This window comes from Oncorhynchus keta, chromosome 17, assembly GCF_023373465.1.
Source record: "Oncorhynchus keta strain PuntledgeMale-10-30-2019 chromosome 17, Oket_V2, whole genome shotgun sequence".
NCBI lineage: Eukaryota > Metazoa > Chordata > Actinopteri > Salmoniformes > Salmonidae > Oncorhynchus > Oncorhynchus keta.
Genome location: NC_068437.1, coordinates 60,354,270 through 60,372,172, shown reverse-complemented (window position 1 = coordinate 60,372,172; position 17,903 = coordinate 60,354,270). Strand labels below are relative to the sequence as shown.

General features: G+C 42.4%; 1 protein-coding gene across 1 annotated transcript in view; it reads right to left on the bottom strand.

Annotated features, from left to right (window-relative positions):
• Positions 1 to 17,903, bottom strand: part of LOC118372099 (transient receptor potential cation channel subfamily M member 1-like) — a 140,961-nt gene that overhangs the window by 42,775 nt on the left and 80,283 nt on the right. The window contains exons 9-17 of the mRNA XM_052467055.1: positions 14,254 to 14,326; positions 10,627 to 10,727; positions 9,855 to 10,034; positions 9,577 to 9,711; positions 8,964 to 9,014; positions 8,665 to 8,805; positions 2,413 to 2,442; positions 1,905 to 2,188; positions 198 to 426 (exon numbers count right to left, since the gene is read on the bottom strand). Coding sequence (XP_052323015.1) covers positions 198 to 426; positions 1,905 to 2,188; positions 2,413 to 2,442; positions 8,665 to 8,805; positions 8,964 to 9,014; positions 9,577 to 9,711; positions 9,855 to 10,034; positions 10,627 to 10,727; positions 14,254 to 14,326 — 1,224 coding nt within the window. The remainder of the gene's footprint in view (positions 1 to 197; positions 427 to 1,904; positions 2,189 to 2,412; positions 2,443 to 8,664; positions 8,806 to 8,963; positions 9,015 to 9,576; positions 9,712 to 9,854; positions 10,035 to 10,626; positions 10,728 to 14,253; positions 14,327 to 17,903) is intronic.

Here is a 17,903-nt window from a genome sequence, read left to right as displayed (position 1 = left end):
CTGTTCTCCAGCAAAGAGTAAAGCAGCATGAAAGTATGTTTCTCAACTCATAGGGTTGTTTCTGCTCTCCAGCAAAGAGTAAAGGAGCATGAAAGTCTGTTTCTCAACTCATGGGGTTAGGGTTAGAGTTCAGTGATGCTGGTGTTGGTATTTCAAGCTAAGGAGGGAAGTTTACCAATTCAACTCCGTTAATTTACCTTAAGCCCAGGGTTCTTCCCCATTCTCAGATTTCCCATCCACATGTCGGTCAGCAGCATCTGACTGCAGGTGTGGGCGATGAAGTCTCTGTGCTTGGCGGCCACGGCCAGCTTTAGACAGGTAGAGTTGCTCCAGTTGGTCAGCTCATACGTCAGCAGCTTCATGGCCACCTGTTCATCGTGCTTATAGGACTGGTCCAGGAGCTCGTAGGCAAGCTGGCCAAACTCCCTGTGGAGAAAGAGTAATCTCCTTTTACTAAGACTATATGGCCTGAAAAATCTGATCTTAATACTAAGCACAACGGGAAATAGGGTGTATGGAACTATAGGTTGAAATATGCCGTCATTGTAAATAAGAACTTGCTTGAAGGACCATGAAAATGAAGAGACCGGAGGTGAGGCAAAAGTAGAACTGTTTTAGGGATTGTGTAACGTTTTAATCAGGGACAATGACCTGCCTGTCTGATGATCACAAGAGGAACCACTATCTCAGTAGTGGGAGAAGTACAAGACAGGAACCACTATCTCAGTAGTGGGAGAAGTTTTAGACAGGAACCACTATCTCAGTATTGGGAGAAGTTTTAGACAGGAACCACTATCTCAGTATTGGGAGAAGTTTTAGACAGGAACCACTATCTCAGTAGTGGGAGAAGTTTTAGACAGGAACCACTATCTCAGTATTGGGAGAAGTTTTAGACAGGAACCACTATCTCAGTAGTGGGAGAAGTATAAGACAGGAACCACTATCTCAGTAGTGGGAGAAGTATAAGACAGGAACCACTATCTCAGTAGTGGGAGAAGTACAAGACAGGAACCACTATCTCAGTAGTGGGAGAAGTATAAGACAGGAACCACTATCTCAGTAGTGGGAGAAGTATAAGACAGGAACCACTATCTCAGTAGTGGGAAAAGTACAAGACAGGAACCACTATCTCAGTAGTGGGAAAAGGATAAGACAGGAACCACTATCTCAGTAGTGGGAGAAGTATAAGACAGGAACCACTATCTCAGTAGTGGGAGAAGTATAAGACAGGAACCACTATCTCAGTAGTGGGAGAAGTATAAGACAGGAACCACTATCTCAGTAGTGGGAGAAGTATAAGACAGGAACCACTATCTCAGTAGTGGAAGAAGTACAAGAGAGGAACCACTATCTCAGTAGTGGGAGAAGTATAAGACAGGAACCACTATCTCAGTAGTGGGAGAAGTATAAGACAGGAACCACTATCTCAGTAGTGGGAGAAGTATAAGACAGGAACCACTATCTCAGTAGTGGGAGAAGTATAAGACAGGAACCACTATCTCAGTAGTGGGAGAAGTATAAGACAGGAACCACTATCTCAGTAGTGGGAGAAGTATAAGACAGGAACCACTATCTCAGTAGTGGGAGAAGTATAAGACAGGAACCACTATCTCAGTAGTGGGAGAAGTATAAGACAGGAACCACTATCTCAGTAGTGGGATAAGTACAAGACAGGAACCACTATCTCAGTAGTGGGAGAAGTATAAGACAGGAACCACTATCTCAGTAGTGGGATAAGTACAAGACAGGAACCACTATCTCAGTAGTGGGATAAGTACAAGACGGGAACCACTATCTCAGTAGTGGGAAAAGGATAAGACAGGAACCACTATCTCAGTAGTGGGAGAAGTATAAGACAGGAACCACTATCTCAGTATTGGGAGAAGTTTTAGACAGGAACTCACTTGGAGTTGTTGTCCAGGTCCTGGGCGATATCGTCCACCATTTCAGATGACTCTTTAGCCATGGCTGTGTATAGCTTACAGGCCACCAGAGCCTTGGCCATGGCCTCCTCCCCACGTTGCCACAGAAACAGCGCCATCTTCTGGCGCTTCATGAGAACGGCCCACACCATCAGCTCGTGGAAGGGGTAGGTGAAGCGACAGACCTCAGGGTCGTCCACATCTATCTCTACCTCCTCCTCTTTCTTCTTCTTCCCTTTCTTCTTCTTTCCCCTCGGCTCGTCGTCCTGGTACCACAGGAAGTGAGACAGGTGAATTGAGGATGTTAGGGCAGATAACACACAGAGGGGAAATTTTAGAATAGTGTTGTGCAGATAACTTTATTTATAATAGTTTTGTGTTTGTGAACTGTACCCTCAAACATCTCTCATTGTAAAGGAAAATGACATTTCCAGCATGGTTGAATGAAGGAAATATGTACAGTATTTCTTGAACAAAGACTTGCTATTACCTCCAGCCCCAGCATCTTCAAGGCTTTTGGCTGCAAACAACCAGAAGAAGATAGGTATATGTTAGAAAGTGTCAATAACATCACATGATAAAGACACGTCGGTTACATGGTGAGGCTTTCTACTGTGTTTGTTTTCAGATCTAGTTTCTAATGTCACCCGTCTTACCTCCTTCAGCCCAAAAAGGTTGTTATAGCGCTAACTAGTCTTACCTCCTTCAGCCCAAAAAGGTTGTTATAGCGCTAACTAGTCTTACCTCCTTCAGCCCGTAAAGGTTGTTATAGCGCTAACTAGTCTTACCTCCTTCAGCCCGTAAAGGTTGTCATAGCGCTAACTAGTCTTACCTCCTTCAGCCCGTAAAGGTTGTTATAGCGCTAACTAGTCTTACCTCCTTCAGCCCGTAAAGGTTGTTATAGCGCTAACTAGTCTTACCTCCTTCAGCCCGTAAAGGTTGTTATAGCGCTAACTAGTCTTGTCCTCTTCGGTCAATACAGATTGTTATAGAGCTAACTAGTCTTGTCCTCTTTGGTCAATACAGATTGTTATAGAGCTAACTAGTCTTGTCCTCTTCGGTCAATACAGCTTGTTATAGCGCTAACTAGTCTTGTCCTCTTCGGTCAACACAGGTTGTTATAGCGCTAACTAGTCTTGTCCTCTTCGGTCAATACAGGTTGAGACAGAGTGAACTAGTCTTGTCCTCTTCGGTCAATACAGGTTGTTATAGCGCTAACTAGTCTTGTCCTCTTCAGTCAATACAGATTGTTATAGAGCTAACTAGTCTTGTCCTCTTCGGTCAATACAGGTTGTTATAGCGCTAACTAGTCTTGTCCTCTTTGGTCAATACAGATTGTTATAGTGCTAACTAGTCTTGTCCTCTTCGGTCAATAAAGCTTGTTATAGCGCTATCTAGTCTTGTCCTTTTCGGTCAACACAGGTTGAGACAGAGTGAACTAGTCGTCCTCTTCAATCAATACAGATTGTTATAGAGCTAACTAGTCTTGTCCTCTTCGGTCAATACAGGTTGTTATAGCGCTAACTAGTCTTGTCCTCTTCGTTCAATACAGGTTGTTATAGCGCTAACTACTCGTCCTCTTCAATCAATACAGATTGTTACAGAGCTAACTAGTCTTGTCCTCTTCAGTCAACACAGGTTGTTATAGCGCTAACTACTCATCCTCTTCGGTCAATACAGATTGTTATAGAGCTAACTATTCTTGTCCTCTTCGGTCAATACAGGTTGTTATAGAGCTAACTAGTCTTGTCCTCTTCGGTCAACACAGGTTGAGACAGAGTGAACTAGTCTTGTCCTCTTCGGTCAATACAGGTTGTTATAGAGCTAACTAGTCTTGTCCTCTTCGGTCAATACAGGTTGAGACAGAGTGAACTAGTCTTGTCCTCTTCAGTCAATACAGATTGTTATACAGCTAACTACTCGTCCTCTTCGGTCAATACAGATTGTTATAGAGCTAACTAGTCTTGTCCTCTTCAGTCAATACAGATTGTTATAGAGCTAACTAGACTTGTCCTCTTCTGTCAATACAGGTTGAGACAGAGTGGACTAGTCTTGTCCTCTTCGGTCAATACAGGTTGAGACAGAGTGAACTAGTCTTGTCCTCTTCAGTCAATACAGATTGTTATAGAGCTAACTAGTCTTGTCCTCTTCGGTCAATACAGATTGTTATAGAGCTAACTAGTCTTGTCCTCTTTGGTCAATACAGATTGTTATAGAGCTAACTAGTCTTGTCCTCTTCGGTCAATACAGCTTGTTATAGCGCTAACTAGTCTTGTCCTCTTCGGTCAACACAGGTTGTTATAGCGCTAACTAGTCTTGTCCTCTTCGGTCAATACAGGTTGAGACAGAGTGAACTAGTCTTGTCCTCTTCGGTCAATACAGGTTGTTATAGCGCTAACTAGTCTTGTCCTCTTCAGTCAATACAGATTGTTATAGAGCTAACTAGTCTTGTCCTCTTCGGTCAATACAGGTTGTTATAGCGCTAACTAGTCTTGTCCTCTTTGGTCAATACAGATTGTTATAGTGCTAACTAGTCTTGTCCTCTTCGGTCAATACAGCTTGTTATAGCGCTATCTAGTCTTGTCCTTTTCGGTCAACACAGATTGAGACAGAGTGAAGTAGTCGTCCTCTTCAATCAATACAGATTGTTATAGAGCTAACTAGTCTTGTCCTCTTCGGTCAATACAGGTTGTTATAGCGCTAACTAGTCTTGTCCTCTTCGTTCAATACAGGTTGTTATAGCGCTAACTACTCGTCCTCTTCGGTCAATACAGATTGTTATAGCGCTATCTACTCTTGTCCTCTTCGATCAATACAGGTTGAGACAGAGTGAACTAGTCTTGTCCTCTTCAGTCAACACAGGTTGTTATAGCGCTAACTACTCGTCCTCTTCAATCAATACAGATTGTTACAGAGCTAACTAGTCTTGTCCTCTTCAGTCAACACAGGTTGTTATAGCGCTAACTACTCGTCCTCTTCGGTCAATACAGATTGTTATAGAGCTAACTATTCTTGTCCTCTTCGGTCAATACAGGTTGTTATAGAGCTAACTAGTCTTGTCCTCTTCGGTCAACACAGGTTGAGACAGAGTGAACTAGTCTTGTCCTCTTCAGTCAATACAGATTGTTATAGAGTGAACTAGTCTTGTCCTCTTCGGTCAATACAGGTTGTTATAGAGCTAACTAGTCTTGTCCTCTTCGGTCAATACAGGTTGAGACAGAGTGAACTAGTCTTGTCCTCTTCAGTCAATACAGATTGTTATACAGCTAACTACTCGTCCTCTTCGGTCAATACAGATTGTTATAGAGCTAACTAGTCTTGTCCTCTTCAGTCAATACAGATTGTTATAGAGCTAACTAGACTTGTCCTCTTCTGTCAATACAGGTTGAGACAGAGTGGACTAGTCTTGTCCTCTTCGGTCAATACAGGTTGAGACAGAGTGAACTAGTCTTGTCCTCTTCAGTCAATACAGATTGTTATAGAGCTAACTAGTCTTGTCCTCTTCGGTCAATACAGATTGTTATAGAGCTAACTAGTCTTGTCCTCTTCAGTCAATACAGATTGTTATAGAGCTAACTAGACTTGTCCTCTTCTGTCAATACAGGTTGAGACAGAGTGAACTAGTCTTGTCCTCTTCAGTCAATACAGATTGTTATAGAGCTAACTAGACTTGTCCTCTTCTGTCAATACAGGTTGAGACAGAGTGGACTAGTCTTGTCCTCTTCGGTCAATACAGGTTGAGACAGAGTGAACTAGTCTTGTCCTCTTCAGTCAATACAGATTGTTATAGAGCTAACTAGTCTTGTCCTCTTCGGTCAATACAGATTGTTATAGAGCTAACTAGTCTTGTCCTCTTCGGTCAATACAGATTGTTATAGAGCTAACTAGTCTTGTCCTCTTCGGTCAATACAGATTGTTATAGAGCTAACTAGTCTTGTCCTCTTCGGTCAATACAGATTGTTATAGCGCTAACTAGTCTTGTCCTCTTCGGTCAATACAGGTTGAGACAGAGTGAACTAGTCTTGTCCTCTTCGGTCAATACAGATTGTTATAGAGCTAACTAGTCTTGTCCTCTTCAGTCAATACAGATTGTTATAGAGCTAACTAGTCTTGTCCTCTTCGGTCAATACAGATTGTTATAGAGCTAACTAGTCTTGTCCTCTTCGGTCAATACAGATTGTTATAGAGCTAACTAGTCTTGTCCTCTTCGGTCAATACAGATTGTTATAGAGCTAACTACTTGTCCTCTTCGGTCAATACAGATTGTTATAGCGCTATCTAGTCTTGTCCTCTTCGGTCAATACAGGTTGAGACAGAGTGAACTAGTCTTGTCCTCTTCGGTCAATACAGATTGTTATAGACAGTCAATACAGGTTGAACTAGTCTTGTCTTCCTCTTCAATCAATACAGATTGTTATAGAGCTAACTAGTCTTGTCCTCTTGTCAATACAGGTTGTTATAGCGCTAACTAGTCTTGTCCTCTTCGGTCAATACAGGTTGTTACAGCTAACTAGTCTTGTCCTCTTCGGTCAATACAGATTGTTATAGCGCTATCTAGTCTTGTCCTCTTCGGTCAATACAGGTTGAGACAGAGTGAACTAGTCTTGTCCTCTTCAGTCAATACAGGTTGTTATAGCTAACTAGTCTTGCTAACTAGTGCTAACTAGTCCTCTTTGGTCAATACAGGTTGAGATAGAGTGAACTAGTCTTGTCCTCTTCGGTCAATACAGATTGTTGTAGCGCTAACTACTCGTCCTCTTCGCTCAATACAGGTTGAGACAGAGTGAACTTGTCTTGTCCTCTTCAGTCAATACAGATTGTTATAGAGCTAACTAGACTTGTCCTCTTCTGTCAATACAGGTTGAGACAGAGTGAACTAGTCTTGTCCTCTTCGGTCAATACAGGTTGTTATAGTGCTAACAAGTCTTGTCCTCTTCGGTCAATACAGCTTGTTATAGAGCTAACTAGTCTTGTCCTCTTCGGTCAATACAGATTGTTAGAACTAGTCTTGTCCTCTTCGGTCAATACAGGTTGCTAACTAGCAGATTGTTATAGAGCTAACTAGTCTTGTCCTCTTTGGTCAATACAGGTTGTTATAGCTAACGTCCTCTTCGGTCAATACAGGTTGAGACAGAGTCTAGTCTTGTCCTCTTCGGTCAATATAGATTGTTATAGAGCTAACTAGTCTTTCCTCTTCGGTCAATACATATTGTTCTGCTAACAGTCTTGTCCTCTTCAGTCCAGTCTTGGGTCAATACAGATTGTTATAGTGCTAACTAGTCTTGTCCTCTTGGTCAATACAGGTTGAGACAGAGTGAACTAGTCTTGTCCTCTTCGGTCAATATAGATTGTTTAGCGCTAACTAGGGTCAATACAGGTTGTTATAGTGCTTAGTCCTCTTGGTCAATACAGGTTGAGACAGAGTGAACTAGTCTTGTCCTCTTCGGTCAATACATTGTCTTGGTCAATACAGATTGTTATGCGCTAACTAGTCTTGTCCTCTTGGTCAATACAGGTTGAGACAGAGAGTCAATACAGAGGTCAATACAGGTTGTTATAGCGCTATCTGTCACGCCTTGGTCATAGTGTTTTGTGTTTTCGTTATATATTCTGTCAGGCCAGGGTGTGACATGGGTTTATGTTGTGTTTCGTATTGGGGGCTTGTAGGTATTGGGAATACAGAGTAGGGGTGTTGGGGCTTGGCTGCCTGAGGCGGTTCTCAATCAGAGTCAGGTGATTCTCGTTGTCTCTCATTGGGAACCGTATTTAGGTAGCCTGGGTTTCGCTTTGTATTTCGTGGGTGATTGTTCCTGTCTCTGTGTAGTTTCACCAGATAGGCTGTATTAGGTTTCACGTTCCGTTTGTTGTTTTTGTATCTATAGTTATTTCATGTATCGTCGTTTCTTTATTAAAGGCATGAGCAACCACCACGCTGCATTTCGGTCCGACTCTCTTTCTACAAACGATGAACGCCGTTACACTATCTAGTCTTGTCCTCTTTTGTCAATAAAGATTGTTATAGAGCTAACTAGACTTGTCCTCTTCTGTCAATACAGGTTGAGACAGAGTGAACTAGTCTTGTCCTCTTCAGTCAATACAGATTGTTATAGAGCTAACTAGTCTTGTCCTCTTCGGTCAATACAGGTTGAGACAGAGTGAACTAGTCTTGTCCTCTTCAGTCAATACAGATTGTTATAGAGCTAACTAGTCTTGTCCTCTTCGGTCAATACAGGTTGAGACAGAGTGAACTAGTCTTGTCCTCTTCAGTCAATACAGATTGTTATAGAGCTAACTAGACTTGTCCTCTTCGGTCAATACAGATTGTTATAGAGCTAACTAGACTTGTCCTCTTCTGTCAATACAGGTTGGGACAGAGTGAACTAGTCTTGTCCTCTTCAGTCAACACAGGTTGTTATAGAGCTAACTAGTCTTGTCCTCTTCGGTCAATACAGATTGTTATAGAGCTAACTAGTCTTGTCCTCTTCAGTCAACACAGGTTGTTATAGCGCTAACTAGTCTTGTCCTCTTCGGTCAATACAGGTTGTTATAGAGCTAACTAGTCTTGTCCTCTTCGGTCAATAAAGATTGTTATAGAGCTAACTAGTCTTGTCCTCTTCAGTCAACACAGGTTGTTTTAGAGCTAACTAGTCTCACCCTCTTCAGCCCGTAGAGGTTGTTATAGAGATAACTAGTCTTACCCTCTTCAGCCCATAGAGGTTGTTATAGAGATAACTAGTCTTACCCTCTTCAGCCCATAGAGGTTGTTGTAAAGCGCCCTGAAGTTCTTCCTGGTGTAGTTACAGCGGTAAGCCCCACCCATCAGGTACTCCATCACCAGACCAATGTCAATCAGAGTGATCTGGTAGTCTGGCGGGAGGTTGCCCTGGAACACCACAGATTATATTCACAGATGACATTTCTGTAATCCCTGATTACACACCTGGCTGTAACAGCACAAACCACAGTTTACTTCAGCTGAAACAGAACAAATAATGTTGAATGAGGAAGAATAGGTTCCATGAATCAGAGAGATCATCTTACCTTCTTGACATCTCTCACCACAACATGCAACGTGTTAGCAGGACCCAGTCTCTGTGTGTTAGGAAGAGAAAGTTGTTCAATATGAATAGCCCTACAACTGGATATGGGGTTGATTTGGGATTCAGGGCAAGTCTCTACATTAGCGTGGTCTTGTCTCATCTAAAAGTGTTGTACAGCTCCTCCAGACGAGAAATGGTGGACGTTATGATCGTCTGTCTGTCTGTCTGTCTGTCTGTCTGTCTGTCTGTCTGTCTGTCTGTCTGTCTGTCTGTCTGTCTCACCGTGTTGTACAGCTCCTCCAGACGAGAAATGGTGGACGTTATGATCGTCTGTCTGTCTGTCTGTCTGTCTGTCTGTCTGTCTGTCTGTCTGTCTGTCTGTCTGTCTGTCTGTCTGTCTGTCTGTCTGTCTCACCGTGTTGTACAGCTCCTCCAGACGAGAAATGGTGGACGTTATGATCGTCTGTCTGTCTGTCTGTCTGTCTGTCTGTCTGTCTGTCTGTCTGTCTGTCTGTCTGTCTGTCTGTCTGTCTGTCTGTCTGTCTGTCTGTCTGTCTGTCTCTGTCTGTCTGTCTGTCTGTCTGTCTGTCTGTCTGTCTGTCTGTCTGTCTCACCGTGTTGTACAGCTCCTCCAGGCGAGGAATGGTGAGGAAGTGGTGGATGTTGACGCCGTTCTCTATCAGCAGCTTGACAAAGTCCACCCTGTCCAGCACCAAGGCATCCATCATGGCCTGCTCCAGAGAGTTCACCTGGGAGACACATTCATGACTGGTGCCATTACTCTTTCTATTTAGATGCCGGTGCTCATGGTATTTCAGAGCTAATATTCCATAGGATGTCCAAGTACTCAAGCAGTTTAAAATGTTAAGCACTGGGCCAACTCAGGTCTTACCCATCGCAGTAGTTCTATCTTCCTGGGGTCAGTCTCCTCTGGTGGTTCAGGCTTTGCCTTCCCTCCCTTCCCCTTTTTCCCCCGGGCCTTGGCCTTGTTCCTGGGGGCAGCGGCTGGACTCTTCGGCCTCTCTGTGGTAGTGGCTACGGTACCACTGCTGTTAGCTAGGGCACTGGCAGGCTGGGGGAGGAGGGGTGGTTCATTGCAAAAAAAAACATTTTCATTAAAACGGGATTGGTTTTTGTGTTCATGTTCATAATCAACTACTAGGATTAATCTTCTTTATCCAGAAAGATGAGGGGAAATGTTAAGAGTCCAATTCCTTAAATGGTGATTTAATAGGAATATAGAGGGTCCTTACAAAGCCTTAATACCCTGGTGTGATCACTGTACCTATTGGATCATATTACAGCAGGTTATGATCTACTGTTCAGGATGTTCCTAGATCTCTGCCGTTAAACCTGTGTGTCTGTCTGTATCAAAAATAATTTCAGTTAGTGCAGTCTGACATCCTTCCTGTTAATACTGTACATGTAAAGGTGATGCTTCATGGCAGGTTTGTATGGTGTTTTCTCTAAACAGCAACAGACGAGGTGGTCTTAGCCAGGGTTGCAACATTCCTGTAAAACCTACCCAACATTCTTCATTTCCAGAAATGCTGTTTAGAGTATTCTGAATTGCATGCTTAAATTATCCACCTGGGGTTTCTGGATTTTGCAACCATAAGTGGACTCTACAAGTGGACTGCAGGGTAGCCTGGTGAATGACTCACTGGTAGATGGTGACCGTAGACAAAGATCTGGTTGCGTGCTATGTCCACTCTGTTCCAGGCCAGAGCTAGACTCAGCTGGTCCGGGGCAGAGGCGTTGGTTCCTGTGAGTTCACAACATAGACACTGTCATTGGTAGAGGCCTCAGTGCCTAGCAACTCACAGGACATCACATCTGCTATACACTGAAGAACTGTGTGCCATGACTTCACAGGGCAGTTATGGAATTCTGTTTTAAATCAGAAAAGTAAGTAATTACACAGAAAACATCTCCTTAGTGATGTTAACACCCACAGAGTTAAAAACAACATTTTCAAAGTGTACATCTGAAAAGTGTTAAATTTACAAAAATATAGAAATCTAAAAGGATGATGTTCAGAAATAGATGGTTAAAGGGTAGCGGAAGGATAGGAGTAAAACAACAAACAAAAGATAACTATTGTAAAAAAGATTGTGTCCATAAAATGCATATTGTGTGTATAAGCTGGAAGTAGAAGCATACAGTGGCAAGAAAAAGCATGTGAACCCTAAAATTAGATCTGATCTTCATCTAAGTCACAACAACAGACAAACACAGTGTGCTTAAACTAATAACACAAAAAATATAGATTTTTCTTGTCTATATCAAATACATCATTTAAACATTCAGTGTAGGTTGAAAGAATTTTGTGAAACTCTAGGCAAATGACTTCTCCAAAAGCTAATTGGTAGTCAGGAGTCAGCTAACCTGGAGTACAATCATTAAAACAACATTGGAGATGTTGGTTAGAGCTGCCCTGCCCTATAAAAAACACTCACAAAATTTGAGTTTGCTATTCACAATATGCGTTGACTGATGTTCATCAGTCCACGGTAAGATAAATTGTCTATAAATGGAGAAAGTTCAGCACTGTTGCTACTCTCCCTCGAAGTGGCTGTCCTGCAAAGTGACTGCAAAGTGACTGCAAGAACACAGCACAGAATGCTCAATGAGGTTGAGAAGAATCCTAGAGGGTCAGCTAAAGACTTACAGAAATCTCTGGAACATGCAAACATCTCTGTTGACGAGTCTACGATACGTAAAACACTAAAAAAGAATGGTGTTCATGGGAGAAGCCACTGCTGTACAAAAAAACAGTCTAAAGTTCGCAAAAGAGCATCTAGATGTTCCACAGTGCTACTGACAAAATATTCTGCAGACAGATGAAAACTAAAATTGAGTTGTTTGGACGCAACACTTTTTGTGGTAGAACAAATGTATTGTTAACGGAGCAACATGGTTTGGAGCTGCTTTGCTGCCTCAGGGCTTGGACAGCTTGCTATCATCAATAGAACAATTTATTCCCAAGTTTATCAAGACATTTTGCTGGAGAATGTAAGGCTATCTGTCTGCCAATTGAAGCTCAACGGCAGTTGGGTGATGCAACAGGACAACATCCCAAAACACAGAAGTAAATCACCAACAGAACGGCTTCAACAGAAGAAAATATGCCTTCTGGAGTGAACCATTCAAATTCCTGACCTCAACCTGATTGAGATGCTGTGGCATGACTTCAAGAGACCGGTTCACACCAGACATCCCAATAATATTACTGAACTGAAACAGTTTTGTAAAGAGGAATGGTCCAAACTTCCTCCTGACCGTTGTGCAGGTCTGATCCGCAACTACAGAAAATGTTTGGTTGAGGTTATTTCTGCCAAAGGAGGGTCAACCAGTTATTAAATCCAAGGGTTCACATAATTTTTCCATCCTGCACTGTGAATGTTTACACAGTGTGTTCAATAAAGACATGAAAATGTATAATTCTTTGTGTGTTATTAGCAGACTGTGTTTAAGCAGACTGTGTTTGTCTATTGTTGTGATTTAGATGATCAGATTACATTTTATGACCAATTTATGCAGAAGTCCAGGTAATTCCAAAGGGTTAGCATACTTTTTCATGCCACTGTAAGTGTTATTGTCCATTAGTTTAATCCAATTAGGGGAGAGCTGGTTAGGTAGGGTAGGGTTAGGGGAAAATAATAAAGGAAAATATATTTTGAAAGATATGTATATACACAGTACCAGTCAACTGATTGGACACATCTACTCATTCAAGTGTTTTTCTTTATTTGTACTATTTTCTACATTGTATAATAATAGTGAAGACATCAAAACTATAAAATAACACATATGGAATAATGTAGTAACCAACAAATGCTAAACAAATCAAAATACATTAAAGATTTTAGATTCTTCAAAGTAGCCTCCATTTGCCTTGATGACAGCTTTGCACACTCTGGGCATTCTCTCAACCAGCTTCACCTGGAATGCTTTTCCAACAGTCTTGATGGAGTTCCCTCATATGCTGAGCACTTGTTGGCTGCTTTACCTTCACATTGCGGTCAAAATCATCCCAAACCATCTCAATTGGGTTAAGGTCGGGTGATTGTGGAGGACGGGTCATCTGGTGTAGCACTCAACAGGCTCTCGTTGGTCAAATAATCCCTTACACAGCCAGGAGGTGTGTTTTGGGTCATTGTCCTGTTGAAAAACAAACGATAGTCCCACTAAGCGCAAACCAGATGGGATGGCGTATCGCTGCAGAATGCTGTGCTACCCTTGCTGGTTAAGTGTGCCTTGAATTGTAAATAACAAACATACCATGTCACCAGCAAAGCACCCCCACACCATCACACCTCCTCCTCCATGCTTCTCAGTGGGAACCACACATGCAGAGATCATCCGTTCACCTACTCTGTGTCTCACAAAGACACGGCGGTTGGAACCAAAAATCTCAAATTTGGACTCAACAGACAAAAGGACAAATTCCCACTGGTCTAATGTCCATTGCTCGGGTTTCTGGCCCAAGCAAGTCTCTTCTTATTATTGGTGTCCTTTAGTAGTGGTTTCTTTGCAGCAATTCGACCATGAAGGCCTGATTCATGCAGTCTCCTCTGAACAGTTGATGTTAAGATGTGTCTGTTACTTGACCTCTGTGAAGCATTTGTTTGGGCAGTAATTTCTAAGGCTGGTAACTGTAATGAACTTATCCTCTGCAGCAGAGGTAACTCTGGGTCTTACGTTCCTGTGGTGGTCCTCGTGAGAGCTAATTTCATTACAGCGCTTGATGGTTTTTGTGACGGCACTTGAAATGTTTCGGATTGACTGAACTTGTCTTAAAGTACGAAATAGTACAAATAAAGAAAAACCTTTGACTAAGTTGGTATTCAAGCTGGTAAAGTACATACATACATACATACATACATACATGCATACATACATACATACATACATACATACATACATACATACATACATACATACATACATACATACATACATACATACATACATACAGACACACCTACTCATTCCAGGGTTTTTCTTTATTTTTACTATTTTCTACATTGTAGAATAATAGTGAAGACACCCAAACTATGAAATAACACATATGGAATCATGTAATTACCCTGGAATGAGTAGGTATGTCCACACCTTTGACTGGTACTGTATATACTGTATATATATATATATATATATTTACAAAAATATGGGGGATTGGAAATGATGCAGAAAATTACATTAATGGAAACGACAATCTATCTGCAATATTACAGCTGATCTAACCCTTAAAAATAAAAAAATATAAGAATAATTCAAAGAGTTACCTTTTAATAAAGCAGTCAGAATGGCCATTTCAATATCTTGCTGTCCTTCAGAACCCATTCGAAACACTGTTATCTATGGAAGAGATGAGGATTAGAACAAACATTCACCACATTCTGTTCTTGATAGAGTAAAAACATTTCAAATACAAATAACACAATAAAATAACTAGAATGAGGTTATATACAGGGGGTACCAGTACCGAGTGAATGTGCGGGGTTACAGGTTAATCGAGGTCATTTGTACATGGGGTAAAGTGGCTATGCATTGGTAATAAACAGCGAGTAGCAGCAGTGTAAAAACAAAGATGGGGGAGGCCATTTGATCAATTGTTCAGCAGTCTTGTGGCTCGGGGGTAGAAGCTGTTCAAGAGCCTTTTGGAACTAGATTTGGCGCTCCGGTACCGCTTGCCTTGCGGTACCAGAGAGTAAAGTCTATGACTTGGGTGATGTTTTTAGGCACATTTTGGGCCTTTCTCTGAGACCGCATATTAAATAGGTTCTAGATTGCAGGACGCTTGGCCCCAGTGATTTACTGGGCTGTACACACTACACTAACCGTAAAGCTTTACGTTTGGATGCCGAGCAGTTGCCATACCAGGCGCTGATTCAACCTGTCAGGCTGTTCTCAATGGTGCAGCTCTAGAACTTTTTGAGGATCTGGGGACACCTGCCAAATCTTTTCAGTCTCCTGATGGGGAAAAGGTGTTGTAGTGCCCTCTTCATTACTTTCTTGGTGTGTTTGGACCATGATAGTTTGTTGATGATGTGGACACCAAGGAACTTGAAACTGTCAACCAGTTTCACTACATCCCCGTCAATGTGAATGGGGGCGTGTTCGGCCCTCCTTTTCCTGTAGTCCACGATTATCTCCTTAGTCTTGCTCACTTTAAGGGAGAGGTTGTTGTCCTGGCACCATACTGCCAGGTCTCTGACCTCCTCCCTATAGGCTGTCTCATCGCTGTCAGTGATCAGTCCTATCACCGTTGTGTGATGGTGTTGGGTCGTCCTTGGCCATGCAGTAATGGGTGAACAGGGAGTACATGAGTGGAGTAAGCATGCACCCCTGAGGGGCCCCCGTGTTGAGGATCAGCGTGGTAGATGTGTTGTTGCCTACCCTTACCACCTGGGGGCGGCCCGTCAGGAAGTCCAGGATCCATTTGCAGAGGGAGGTGTTTAGTCCCAGGGTTATTTTTATTTATTTTTTTTCACCTTTATTTAACCAGGTAGGCTAGTTGTGAACAAGTTCTCATTTGCAACTGCGACCTGGCCAAGATAAAGCATAGCAATTCGACACATACAACAACACATGGAATAAACAAAACACAGTCAATAATACAGTAGAACAAAAGAAACAAAAAGTCTATATACAGTGAGTGCAAATGAGGTAAGATGAGGGAGTTAAGGCAGAAATAGGCCATCGTGGCGAAGTAATTACAATATAGCAATTAAACACTGGAATGGTAGATGTGCAAAAGATTAATGTGCAAGTAGAGATACTGCGGTGCAAAGGAGCAAGATAAATCAAATAAAAAATACAGTATGGGGATGAGGTAGGTAGATAGATGGGCTATTTACAGATGGGCTATGTACAGGTGCAGTGATCTGTGAGCTGCTCTGACAGCTGGTGCTTAAAGCTAGTTAGGGAGATATGAGTCTCCAGCTTCAGTGATTTTTGCAGTTCGGTCCAGTCATTGGCAGCAGAGAACTGAAAGGAAAGACGACCAAAGGAGGAATTGGCTTTGGGGGTGACCGGTGAGATATATCTGCTGGAGCGCGTGCTACGAGTGGGTGCTGCTATGGTGACCAGTGAGCTGAGATAAGGCGGGGCATTACCTAGCAGAGACTTGTAGATGACCTGGAGCCAGTGGGTTTGGCGACAAGTATGAAGCGAGGGCCAACCAACGAGACCGTACAGTTCGCAATGGTGGGTAGTGTATGGGACTTTGGTGACAAAACGGATGGCACTGTGATAGACTGCATCCAGTTTGTTGAGTAGAGTGTTGGAGGCAATTTTATAGATGACATCACTGAAGTCGAGGATCGGTAGGATGGTCAGTTTTACGAGGGTATGTTTGGCAGCATGAGTGAAGGATGTTTTGTTGCGATATAGGAAGCCAATTCTAGATTTATTTTTGGATTGGAGATGCTTGATGTGATTCTGGAAGGAGAGTTTACAGTCTAACTAGACACCTAGGTATTTGTAGTTGTCCACGTATTCTAAGTCAGAGCCGTCCAGAGTAGTGATGCTGGACAGGCGAGCAGGTGCGGGCAGTGATCGGTTGAACACAATGCATTTGGTTTTACTTGCGTTTAAGAGCAGTTGGAGGCCACGGAAGGAGAGTTGTATGGCATTGAAGCTCGTCTGGAGGTTAGTTAACACAGTGTCCAATGAGGAGCCAGAAGTATACAGAATGGTGTCGTCTGCGTAGAGGTGTACCAGAGAATCACCAGCAGCAAGAGCGACATCATTGATGTATTCAGAGAAGAGAGTCGGCCCGAGGTTTGAACCCTGTGGCACCCCCATAGAGACTGCCAGAGGTCTGGCCAACAGTCCCTCCGATTTGACACACTCAACTCTATCAGAGAAGTAGTTTGTAAACCAGGCGAGGCAATCATTTGAGAAACCAAGGCTGTCGAGTGTGCCAATAAGAATGTTGAGATTGACAGAGTCGAAAGCCTTGGCCAGGTCGATGAATACGGCTGCACAGTAATGTCTCTTATCGATGGCGGTTATGATGTCGTTTAGGACCTTGAGCGTGGCTGAGGTGCACCCATGACCAGCTCTGAAACCAGATTGCATAGCGGAGAAGGTACCGTGGAATTCGAAATGGTCGGTAATCTGTTTGTTAACATGGCTTTCGAAGACCGTAGAAAGAATGTTGACCTGGTTCAGCCTTGTGTAATGTTCATGTTTTTGTTATTCACCCAATGGTCGCAGGTTTGATGGACCCACAAAATTATTGGGTTTAAAAAAAATACAACCATAACAATTTACACAAAAATACTTAATACTTAGATGTTGGCTTATAGCAATTAAAAGAAATATGGAGAGCATATTTACCTCTGCTAGATCACATTTATCAATAAAATCACTATTAATTTATTTTTTATAAAATGTGATTTTTGCAAATATAAATCAATTATGATCAAGTCATGGGTGGAATAAATCATGTATATCTTGAACAAATATACATGAAACAAGGTTATCATTGTTGATGTTTATTGCTTTGAACTGAACAAATTGGAAGAACAAATTGTACATACAGTATTTTATGTAAATGATAAATGAGCCCCATTGAACAGAAATGTAGGCCGGTCTACACACAACATGAGGGACAGAGTTTTACTGTTTGTGTGTTGGAAATGTATTACTTGCACTTGATGCATGTGCACTGCGTCTTCCTGTCCTTCTTGGGTCCACACACATCTCAGCGCTACTTCTTTTTGCTTCCGGCTGCAATAGTTCAGGAATTTTACTGACATCTCACTCACTCACATATTTAGTTACAGCAGGCCAAGGTAGGAGAGTCAGACACCAACACATGCAACAGCATCACTCACACTTACTTCTGGTATTGGAGTTGTTGGTTCTGTGGGTCTGACGGATGGGGCACCAGCATCCTCCTCCCGAATCCTCCTCATGATGCAGA